Below are 12,527 nucleotides of genomic sequence, written 5' to 3' on the forward strand. Positions count from 1 at the left end.
ACTTAAGACCAGGAGCTCTTCCATTTAGTAACATTTCCCTAATGAGAAAAGTCATCTATTCTATCTATCATTTTCTGTACTCTGCTTCCAGAGACTGTAGCCAAATGCACAGTCCATTTTTTTATACAGTAAAAATGAACGGTAGTGGAAAAATGGAAGAGTTATCAGGCATTGGGGTGTGGGATGTATGTGTTTATGCTTACCTTATTAATTGTACGAGGTGGCAAAAGCGTCATAAGAGTAGCACAATTATCTGTGCACACAGGTCAGTAAGGAATGCCCATGGGCCTATGCAATATTCTGGGGTCTCCCGAGTGTCCCAGGAAGTGTTGCTGGGCTAGAAACCTGCACGTAGAGAGCCTGGTGCTATCAGAAGGTGCAACCCCCTGACCTTCACTTCTGGAAAATTATTATTATTTATTTACACCCCCCCCACCAAATGGCCAAAAATAGTTCTGACCAAAGGTTCACCCCTACCTGAACTCCTTGCACAAGACGGCTATGCTTCTTGGATTCTTGGATAACTAAAACACTGGGACTGAGGCTCTGTGTATGTTTAGGACAGTTTTCAGTGGGTATGTGCAGAGCCAGCATCAAACGTCAGCATGATTGGGCATTGGCCAGGAGTCCACATCTCACGGTCCTGTATACCTGAAGGAGTGTCTCCACCCCCACCGTTCAGCCCGGACACTGAGATCCAGCGCTGAGGGCCTTCTGGCGGTTCCCTCATTGCGAGAAGTGAGGTTACAGGGAACCAGACAGAGGGCCTTCTCAGTAGCAGCACCCGCCCTGTGGAACGCCCTTCCATCAGATGTCAAGGAAATAAGCAGCTATCTTAATTTTAAAAGACATCTGAAGGCAGCCCTGTTTAGGGGAGCTTTTAATATTTAATGCTGTATTGTTTTAATATTCGATTGGGAGCCGCCCAGAGTGGCTGGGGAGACTCAGCCAGATGGACAGGGTATAAATAATAAATTATTATTATTATTATTTTATCACAGAAAGGGGTCCCACTACTAACAAAAGCCCCCTGGATCCCCACTGAAAGAGGTGGTTCATGGAGGGTATCTTGCCCAAGGGCTCTCCAAAACCCAGAACCAATGCTGGACATGTGTGATGGATTCCTTGGCATGTAGAGACACAGATTATTATTCTTAACAAATTTTTGCATCCTGATTGTGTGACTATGTTCAGAGAAGTGAGCAACTCGTTATCTTTCTTCTGCATTGCAGTTCTTGTGGCTTTTGCTTATCCACGGAAACCCCAGGCTGTGGAGCGTCACATCCTTCCCATTCTCTGGTATTTCCTGAGCAACATGATTGGCAATGGCGTGCTACCTGGAAAGAGTGGAAACGTCAGAGCAGTGGTCTCCAAACTTGCTAAGAGCCTGCACAAGCAAATGGGACCCAAGCTTGAGGAGTCTGCCTCCAGCCAACCACAAAATGTGATCAGAATCCTCCAGGACCTCCTAGATACGAAACTCCCATGAAGTCTCCTTCCGTACCAACTATGGGACAATACTGTTTGCCGCTTCAAGAGAGATCAGAAAAAGAAGCTGCGGACAATGAGACAGTGCTTGCCATTATTTATGTTATTTTTAAATATAATAACTAACTATGAAGAGTTTATAGTAATATTCTACTATGGAAAGTGTATATAATCTATTTTGCAGTAGAATTAAATCCCATATTTTTCTAAATCTTAATTTCCTCAACTTTTGTCTCGTAGAGACTTACAAGTTATTATTTAAAAAAAATCTGTGTACAGTTGTAATTTTTATCTGTATAAAGCAAAGCACTTTATTTATGTAATAAATATGTGTCAAAGGAGGGGGCAAGGGTGACAGATATGAACTTCAGTGGGCAACATGTTATACTCTAGGGGGGTTGCCAGTGCAATTGGGCATGTTTTTCCCCCTTTTGGATTACATAGTGATCTGCGATTGATGGCCTGGGTGTTTCCTATTTGTGTTCCTATTGCACCAGGTGCACATCCACCCCATACATTTACAGCACATGGCTACCCTCAAAGAACACTGGGAACTGTGATTTATCCCTCACAGAGCTACATCTCCCAGCACTCACCTCAAACTACAGTTCCTAGCGGTGGACCCTTGCTCAGCCAAACTCATAGCCAAATTCTATGTAACAGAACTAGCTGGGAGCCAAAGGATCTAGGATGATCGCAAGAATGCAGTGATGGAAAAGAATTAAGTGTCAGGAGCTGATGGATCAGTTACCACACCAACAGTTGGTTTCACCCAACTGCTGCTTCAAGTATTAGAGAGCTGAGTAATGTTAAAGGTAAAGGGACCCCTGAAAATTAGGTTCAGTCGTGGACCACTCTGGCGTTGCGGCGCTCATCTCACTTTATTGGCTGAGGGAGCCGGCGTACAGCTTCCGGGTCATGTGGCCAGCATGACTAAGCTGCTTCTGGCAAACCAGAGCAGCGCACGGAAACGCCGTTTACCTTCCCGCTGGAGTGGTACCTATTTATCTACTTGCACTTCGTGCTTTCGAACTGCTAGGTTGGCAGGAGCAGGGACCGAGCAATGGGAGCTCACCCCGTTGCGGGGATTCGAACCGCCGACCTTCTGATCGGCAAGCCCTAGGCTCTGTGGTTTAACCCACAGCACCACCCGCGTCCCGAGTAATGTTAAATTCTGTCCAATAAGCTACAGTGATCTTGGTGGTGGCACCAGGGCAGCAGAATGAGCTGGAGAGCTTCCAAATGGAGTGGGTGTGACTTACCACATACAGCAAATGATTTAATATGTAATATTATATGTCTCTATAGGTAGAGTAGTGCACGGTCTTGAAATCTGCCATTGATAGGATTCACACCCCACGAGCTCTCATAATTTGTGTGTTATGCCTGAGGCCTAGTTCCCTCTATGGTGGTAAAGCTGTACTTTGCAGACGGCAGGAGAGGCCTCATGTGACTAGATGTGTCTTCAAAGAAAAAATTATAGCAAATGAAGCAGTAAGGAGAAGTGCCTATCCAGTTCTACATGGGCATGTTTTTGTTTTGGTATGGAGAACATTTCAGTCATGCCGTGCTCTCCAGCCTGAAGTCTGAAATGGTACCAGTTTATCACCTTGGTGAGAACTTGGCCTAAGATGGCCCCCTTTGGCAAGGAACTCATGAAACCTTTACAATCCGATGCCAGTTGGGTAGAATATGTGGTGTCAAATGGCAGTTGACTCATTGTACTATTGGGATTCTCATACCTACTTCTGGTAAGGTCTAATTTCCACAGACTATTCTCATTTTTATCCTTCAGGTACAGATTAGAAGCACTCTCACATCCTAGTGTGGCTGACTGGTGGTGGAATCAGCAGCTCCATTCTTGTTCATCTCGTGGTGCTCCAGCACACAATTCTTGTGTAAGGGGATGTCAGATATTTTTGTAATACTACATTCACATGGCATAATGAAAAAACAAACACCAAGTCAATAAAACTGCTAGCACATTTGCAGAGCTAAGCAGGGTCTGGTATGGTTTCAAACTGGATGGGAGATGAGATTCCTGCATGGATGACCCTTGGGATCTCTCCCAAGTCTAGAATTCAATGAGCTAAGTCCTGAAGATAAGTTCTGTGAACGAGGTAGCTCACTTGAAAAGTTTGCATTTGAAAGCGGTAGCTTTGCAGTGTGAGACCAAAGGAACAGCATTCCAGGAGCACTCTAGTCACATGAAACTGGGGAGCAGAAGCCACCTCATGGGGATGTTAACACCTCAGAAGTAGCTATTGCCACTAGGCCTCGCACGACTGTTTTGAGGTGGATGTTGAAGTTCTGGCAAAGCTACTGCTAACTTCTTTATTTGTTTGATTATTTGTGTTGTGACCAGTTACACGACAGAGACTTTACCTCCACTCAGCTCACTTCACCATGCCAAGCTGAGGTATTTACCTGTCACTTCAAAGCCGTTCTGTCAGCCTTGGACAAAAACTGTCCAAAGAAATCATTCCTAAGTAGAGAGGAGAAAGGGAAATAAATTAGAGGGCAAGAGCATAGGAAGTCAGCTTATATCAAGTCAGGCAGTTACTCCATCTAGCTCAATATTGTTTACACCGACTGGCAGCTGGTCTCTAGGGTTTCAGTCAAAAGTCTTTCCCAGCCCTACTTGGGGATACTGGAGGCTAAACCTGAGATCTTTTGCATGCAAAGTTTCTGCTGTGACCCTTTCTGCAGGCTGTGATATGTATGGCCATCTGAAAATACAAATAAATATATTTTAAAGAAGTATTTGGACCTAAAAATAGTCTGTGAGAAGAAGAACCTGGAATATTATATTACACACACACACACACACACACACACACACACACACACACACACACAGAGTGCTTTTTTCTGGGGGGTTGCAAGGGTACACATACCCCTAAACATTTTGTGATTCTTTGTATTTTTGTCCATTTACTGTATTTATTTCCCCCAATTTGAACTATAAAATGGTGATTTTCTTGAGTCAAAATGAGAGTACCCCTAAACACTTTTAAGGAAAAAAGCTCTCTCTCTCTCTCTCTCTCTCTCTCTCTCTCTGTGTGTGTGTGTGTGTGTGTGTACTCCTCCCTTAGCAGTGAACTCATCATTGCATAACTTTCTTTGATAATGTGGCAAAGGGGTTTGGAAAACATGGAATTATCTGAGGTTCCCCCCGCCTTGAAACAGCAGCATTCTGCAAGGACTCTGGAACTTCCAGGGACTCATTCCGATACACTATTGTAAACAAGACCATTGTGTGGAAGTATACTGATTGCGGTGATTTTCCTAAATGCTCCGGAGCAGTATTTCCAGAACTCTTGCAATTGCTAGCACTAGAATTTTATTTGCATGCTGTATGAAAGTCCAAGATGGTTGAATCCAAATATTAAAAATTATGGTTTATTCCCCTTCGGTTTGGCTTTGCATTTCTGATCCTCTTTAGAAGGTTGCGTTTGGAAGACATATTCTCTAGACATTAAAATAGGAGAGCGCTGTGGTTAAACCACTGAGCCTAGGGCTTGCTGATCAGAAGGTCGGCGGTTCGAATCCCTGTGACGGGGTGAGCTCCCGTTGCTTGGTCCCAGCTCCTGCCAACCTAGCAGTTTGAAAGCACGTCAAAATGCAAGTAGATAAATAGGAACCGCTACAGCGGGAAGGTAAACGGTGTTTCCATGTCCTGCTCTGGTTCGCCAGAAGCAGCTTTGTCATGCTGGCCACATGACCTGGATGCTATACGCCGGCTCCCTCGGCCAATAATGCGAGATGAGCGCGCAACCCCAGAGTCGGTCACGACTGGACCTAATGGTCAGGGGTCCCTTTACCTTTACCTTTAGAGGAAATGTAGTGTTAAATTGGGAGAGAGGTATGTTGGGGAATTATATAATATGTATGAAAAGCAGGGTCAGCCCAACACATTTTGGCACCTGATGCAAACCACAATATGGCGTCTTCTCCCTCCCTGCCAGGGAAGAAGGGATGAGGGAAGAGCTATATCGGGAGTGAGAGGGAATAAAGAGAGAAGATATGATAGCCACCTTCAAATATCTTAAGGGCTGTAACATGGAGGATGGAGCAAGCTTGTTTTCTCCTGCTCCGGAAGGTAGGACCCGGACCAATGGCTTCAAGTTACAAGAAAGGAGAACATCAGGAAGAACTTTCTAACAGCAAGAGCTGTGGAACAAACTCCTTTGGGAAGTGGTGGACTCTCCTTCCTTGGAGGTTTTTAAGCAGAGGTTGGATGGCCATCTGCCATGGATGCTTTAGTTGAGATTCCTGCATTGCAGGGGGTTGGACTAGATGACTCTTGGGGTCCCTCCCAACTCTACAATTTTATGATTCTATAGTCTACATTGGGGTCTGCTGCCACTGTGATCCTGCTGCCTGAGATGGTTGCCTCACTTTGGAATGTTCCACTTGGGCTACATACATACCTTACTTTTAAAAGCGGACACGGAGCAATGGATTCAAACTACAAGAAAGAAGATTCCACCTAAACATTAGGAAGAACTTCCTGACAGTAAGAGCTGTTCGGCAGTGGAATTTGCTACCAAGGAGTGTGGTGGAGTCTCCTTCTTTTGAGGTCTTTAAGCAGAGGCTTGACAGCCATATGTCAGGAATGCTTTGATGGTGTTTCCTGCTAGGCAGGGGGTTGGACTGGATGGCCCTTGTGGTCTCTTCCAACTCTATGATTCTATTATTCTAAAACACATCCCCTGCAGCAATCCCAGTAACTGTAATTTACCTCTCACAGAGCTACCATTCTCAGCAATCGTAACAATCCTCAGCTCCCATGATGCTTTTGTGTATGTGTGCAATTTAAACATTTTCTGGAAGAATAATAAAAATAAAAATAAAATAACAACAACAACAACAACAACAACAATTTTTTATTTATATCCCGCCTTCCCCGGCCAAAGCCAGGCTTAGAGTGACTAACAACAAGTAAAAATAGCACAGTGTACATAAAATCACACAGTCAATTAATTAAAATACATTCTAGAATCAATTCAGAATCAAAATCAACCACAGTTCAAGAAGGATACTGACAAGCTGGAACGTGTCCAGAGGAGGGCAACCACAATGGTCAAAGGCCTGGAAACGATGCCTTATGAGGAACGGCTTAGGGAGCTGCGTATGTTTAGCCTGGAGAAGAGAAGGTTAAGGGGTGATAGGATAGCCAAGTTCAAATATATAAAAGGATGTCATATAGAAGAGGGAGAAAGGTTGTTTTCTGCTGCTCCAGAGAAGCGGACACAGAGCAATGGATTCAAACTACAAGAAAGAAGATTCCACCTAAACATTAGGAAGAACTTCCTGACAGTAAGAGCTGTTCGACAGTGGAATTTGCTGCCAAGGAGTGTGGTGGAGTCTCCTTCTTTGGAGGTCGGAGGTCTTTAAGCAGAGGCTTGACAGGCATATGTCAAAAATGCTTTGATGGTGTTTCCTGCTTGGCAGGGGGTTGGACTGGATGGCCCTTGTGGTCTCTTCCAACTCTATGATTCTTAATTAATGGCAACCATTGGGCTAGAGTTCTATGAAGATTACAGAAGGAGAGAGGGGGTGGGGATTAAGGAATGCGCATTTCCTTAATTATTCTACAAAGCAGGGATGAGAAACCTGTGGCCCTCCATAAAATGTTTGACTACAGTTCCGTTCATCCCTGATCATTGCCCATGCTGGCTGTGACTGATGGGAAATGGAGTTCGCCAGCATTTGGAAAGATTGTTGAAATTACTGATTGGGGTATTAAAAAGCCGGCATGTAACCAAAGGAAGGGGGATAAATTTGGTTCACCTTGTATATCTACACCTCCCAAAGCAGCAAGGAGCCTCAGTTAAATCTAGTACACAGCCCTAATAAATGAGAACACTCTCATTATAGCTCATTATAGTCAAAGCACCTCTCTGAAGTGGTACCAGAACTCAAGGAAAAAGAAAAGAGAGCAGGAAACGGGGATAAGAACTCAGCTGAGAGTTCTCATTTTAGGTTGTCATATAAAGTGAACCTTAGAGCTTCATGAGAAACACAGAGGAGTATTTCACAGAGAAAGCACCTCTATTTTTGTCTTTAATTATAGAGGGATGCTGGTGGCAAGAGCAGTATTTGCTAATTCCTGCCCAGCTGACTGAATTTGGATACCTTAATCCAGGCATTTAAAAGCTTGGAAAAGGCCTACAAATAAAACGGCAAGTCGTTTGAATGTTTGGTACTTTGCCACATACTCGGAAAGCTCCCTATATTGGCAACATCACCTTTCTAGAGCCCTGAGAGCCCTGAGGTAATCGGGTTAGAAATAAAGAACGTTTCAAGTGCCTGAACCTGATCTAATATACCTGTTCTGGGAATAATAAATTAAAGACTTTATTATGCTCCATATACTTTAATGGATAGGCATAGATTTTGTTACATCATATCCTCAGGGATTTCCGCACACCTTGCTCCTAACTGCATTCCATCCTTTGAGAATATCATGCAAGGAACGATCCAATACCCTTCCTCCTAAATTCAGCATATATGCAGTGCTACTTTCCTAGAAAAAGAGGTGCCGGAACTCACCATGAACGCCTCCTTTGTTCTCTTATAATGGCAATGGCACCTCAGAGCTGCTGGAACGGAGTTCAGGTGAGTTCTAGCTGAAAAAAATCCCTGCATATATGTGCGGGTAGGAAGAGGCATAGGAGTCGTCCACAGGAGATTTTTCCCCAGAGAGCTGCAATATAAATATTCCAAATAAATAACCATATAAGGCATAACAAGCCTACTATTTCTGGGTCACCTGGTGACAGAGCAGTGGCAAGGCCTAGGTAGACCTAGCCTCAAAGAAACTTATTTCCAGGTTTCTTCATCCATGGTTTCTCAATGGGCAAAGCTGTTGTCTATCGGCAAGTAGACCTGGCCTCCAGATGTCCTTTACTACTAAAACTCTCAATTATTTTCCCCTGTCTCCCTTCATCAGCCACTGCAGCACTCTCAGAGAGAAGTTTCTTTCCATCTCCCCTCTGTTCAGATTAGATGGGGTGGCAGGCAGGGCCGTCTTAAGCATATCTGGTGCCCTGGCGCCGTGGTGCGAAGATCCCTCCGGCAGCGCCCCCCCCGCCACGTTTCCCAGCGCGGCTGCCGCGGGCCAGCAGCGCGGCACCCCACTGGCGCCCTTCACCACCCAGCCTTGCCGTAAGGCCGGCCCTGGTGGCAGGTGTGTAATCTTGGCATCCAGTTAAATGTGGGCATGTTGTTCAATGTAGGAGAAGCTAACCAGGGCAGACAGGAAGTGAGCAGCAAGGGCAAACAGTCTTTAGTGCACCGTCAATTTCTGAGGCAATATGTACTGTGGTTTTTTGAAGGTGCCATAAGAGGTACTGGTGGGTACACTACTGACCTCTGATTCTTATGCTGGTTTGTAAGTAGCCATTAAATAATATATAAATACAAGTGGGGCCTGTAATAAATGGTGCCGTGTGAAATACTCCTGTTCAGGATGCCAGCCAGCCACCAGAGCTTCTTCAGAATACTCCATTCCATCCCCCCATTCCCCAACAAACACTCAGAGTTTTGTGGCCATTGAGCAGTCTTTGGGCCAATTGGGCCCTTTTTTTCAAAGTATTTCCCCCCCTACTTGTGCAAACTTTGGGGTTCTCCAGAGCATAGGAGCCAACTCCTAGGGACCATGTGGGCTTCAGCCCCCACAATAAAATATTTGAGGGGACCCCCCCCCAAGATAGTGGGCATTCCCATTAAAATGGTGTGTGTGCACTGCGTCATGTGGTCGATTATGCAGGGCAGGGCTTACCTGGGCCCCCGACAATATTTTATTCAAGTTGGCACCCTGGTCCAGATCATGCCTACATCCCTCTTGTTTCCCAGTGGCTCGTCACAGCTCAACACATGATATATATGGTGTTTTAATTTTGTTTGTCTAAAGTTCTATTATGCCTACTTCAGTATCCATGGAAAAAGCATTGCTCAAAATTTCTGCAGGTTGGATTTTCAAGTATATTAAATCCACGTATTTTTGAAAGTTGACAACGCAAACTATAAGGAGGACTAAAGAAAAGAGAAGAAAGAAGAAGGGAAGTCGATTAGTGGGGAATAAGGGGAAAGGGCGAATGTTTATATTTTATTTTCATGGTGTATCAGTATAGGCAACATAAGTGTATATGTGATATAAGCCTTCACTTGATTTGGCAATGAGTGTAAACAAATGTGTTATAAGTTAAACAAGTGGAATGTAAAATGTAATTGGAAATGCAAGATGTTTCATGTGCGTAATAAAATTAATAAAGATTATAATTTTTTTAAAAAAATCCACGTATTTTAAAAAGGATTTTTGAAAACATAAAGTCTTCCCTCCAACTTGCACCCATAGAATATTCTCATTCTCTCTCTCTGTCTCTGTCTCTCATTGTGCTCCTTTGACTTGGGTAGTAAGTTTAATATAGAGCCATAATCTACAGCTTCCGCTGTGGCAGACCCAGTATGACCCACGAACCCAGTTATCAAGCACTACCAGAAAAAGATCAGTCAGTGACAGTCAGGGCAGTTGTTGGCTGGCAAGAGTTCTGAACCATCTCACGTTGCATCTGCCTCTACTGGAGTCAAGGCTGTTGACAAACAGAGTGTTCCACTTTCCACTCCATCTCACTAGTTTGACCTTTGCAAGGCCAGAGGGAGCAGCACTTGGTATATATACACAGAACATAGAAAAATCCACTGTCGGAGAAGCTAGGAGGCCCTTGAGCTTGCAGCCTGTCCTAAATTCTCCAAGGTTTTCTTCTTGTGCCAGTACATCACTTGTTATTTTTGAATACAAGCGAAAGGGAATTAAACATTCCTTTACAATGAGTTCCCTAAAAATAGAACAGAACAGAACCCCCTGCATAGTTTTAAATTGCCAGTACAGAGGACTGTGTGTCCTGTCTTGAATTCTTTGCCTTGAATTCTGTGCATGGAAGGTGGGATATTATTTATTTATTTTTTATGCAGATCATAAAGCTGTTGATAAATGTAGAGCAATGGTTGCCAGTCTGGTGCCCGTTGGTGCCAGTGTGCCCACCAATAGTTCCTGTGGTACCCATGAAAGGTCTAAGTAAATGCCTCCTCAAAAACCCACAATGTAAAGGAGACCTTTTGCTCTTTCTGCTCAGCTTCTGTTTTTACTGGCTCGGGATTGGATACCAGGATATTGGACACTCACCCTCCCTGGTGCTCTGAACACAAGAGAGGTGCAAAGAGCTGCTCTCTGTGAATGAGCATGGCAGTGGCTGATGCAGAGGCCATTATCCCCTAATCATAGGGGTGGCTGATATGAGCGCATGTCTGCACCATTTTAGGATGTTATTGCTTTCTGTCTTTCCAAAGATTTCAAAATTTATTTTTAAATAGCATCATTTTCTTTGCAATACATTGTTTTTTAAACAATGATACACAAGCAGCCATATCCAGCACCATCATAGATCTACAAAGAGACAGCAAACACCAATATTTATTCACTTGTTCTGTTGTCCAACATCTGCCTACTTTTTTCTTCTCACTTTTCTTGCCACTATTAAATTAGAATTGTATACATAAAAGAGGGGAAAGGAAAAGGTCATCTGAAAGGGGGGGGGGAATCAAATCCTGTTTGGACAATGGTTCTCATGGCAAAATTGTACAAAGGGGGATCAACTTTCCCAGAATCTGTTCCTTCTGTTTCCTGATGCTTTTGCCCTTAAATAAGATGTAAGTTTAGCCATCTTAGCAAAGTCCCTTTTCTTTATTAAATAATAATAATAATAATAATAATAATAATAATATATTATTATTTATACCCCGCCCACCTGGGCGGCTTCCAACAGAAAAATAAGATACAGTAATCTATTAAACATTAAAAGCCTCCCTAAACAGGGCTGCCTTCAGATGTCTTCTAAAAGTCTGGTAGTTGTTGTTCTCTTTGACATCAGATGGGAGGGCGTTCCACAGGGCGGACACCACTACCGAGAAAGCCCAGTCTTTCTTAAACCAATCTTTCTGCTCTTTTAGATGTGGCTGGTGCTCACAGCACTTTCTCAAAATTCCAGATGTGCCCACCAGACAAAAGGTTGGTGACCAGACAAAAGGGATGCCCTGGCTGAATTGCCAACTGGACCATGTGAAGATCACAGGTAAGACGAATGCCAGAAAGAAGGGATGGAGTGTGTGTGTGTGTGTGTGTGTGTGTGTGTGTGTGTGTGTGTGTGTATATATCATACAGTATATACTAGAGCATCAAATGTGTAAGGCAATGCTTTGTGTAGTAAGAGTAACAGCACTATTTGTTATTTGGACCCTGAGAAATTCAATTGAAATTGCATAGTACTTTCTACAGTCCTTCACCTACACTGTCTGTTGATGTGGTTTGTTTTGAACCTTGAGAGCCCTTTTCAGATGCTCAATATCACATAGATGGTACATGGTTGCTGTTATTCTGTTGTGAGTGCTGTGTAGGAAGGAGCAAACACACACTCTGAGGTTGCTGAATAACAAAGAATATTTTGCTTGTACAGCGCTGTTATGGCTGGTACCAACTAGTGGCATTAACTGCAACAGACTTTACAGTGAATATCGATGATGACTGTGTTCTACTTTCTCTTTGGAGGTAGTTTGCCTCTGAATACCATTTGCTGGGAATCACAGGTGGAGAGAGTACTGTTGCGCTCAGGCTTGTGAGCTTCCCATAGATCAGGGGTAGGCAACCTAAGGCCCGGGGGCTAGATGCGGCTCAATCGCCTTCTCAATCCGGCCTGCGGATGGTCAAGAAATCAGCGTGCTTTTACATGAGTAGAATGTGTGCTTTTATTTAAAATGCACATCTGAGTTATACACGAAAATTATAACAAACCCAACAAGCAGAAAAACAAGCAAACCACTTAAGCAAGCACCAAATTAACCAATAGCAATAATTAAGGATTTAAATAACAAGGAAATACAAACGTAGCCTGTTCCAGAAGCCAGAGCCAGCAACAGTCTTCCTACTAGATTGAAATCACTAGCAGGAAGGGACTCATCCCCAAAATGCTGAGTGT

The 12,527-nt window shown here is 43.8% G+C and overlaps 1 protein-coding gene across 2 annotated transcripts in view; it reads left to right on the forward strand.

Moving 5' to 3' along the window:
- The window catches only part of TOGARAM2 (TOG array regulator of axonemal microtubules 2), a 67,018-nt gene extending 65,189 nt beyond the window's left edge, over positions 1-1,829 (forward strand). For both annotated transcript variants that reach the window (XM_035110505.3, XM_088666607.1), the window contains exon 20: positions 1,233-1,829. In XM_035110505.3, the coding sequence (XP_034966396.3) occupies positions 1,233-1,489 (257 nt within the window). In that variant the 3' untranslated portion in view covers positions 1,490-1,829. The remainder of the gene's footprint in view (positions 1-1,232) is intronic.
- The last annotated feature ends 10,698 nt before the right edge of the window (positions 1,830-12,527 follow it).

Source organism: Zootoca vivipara, chromosome 3 (genome assembly GCF_965207765.1).
Source record: "Zootoca vivipara chromosome 3, rZooViv2.hap1.1, whole genome shotgun sequence".
Lineage (NCBI taxonomy): Eukaryota > Metazoa > Chordata > Lepidosauria > Squamata > Lacertidae > Zootoca > Zootoca vivipara.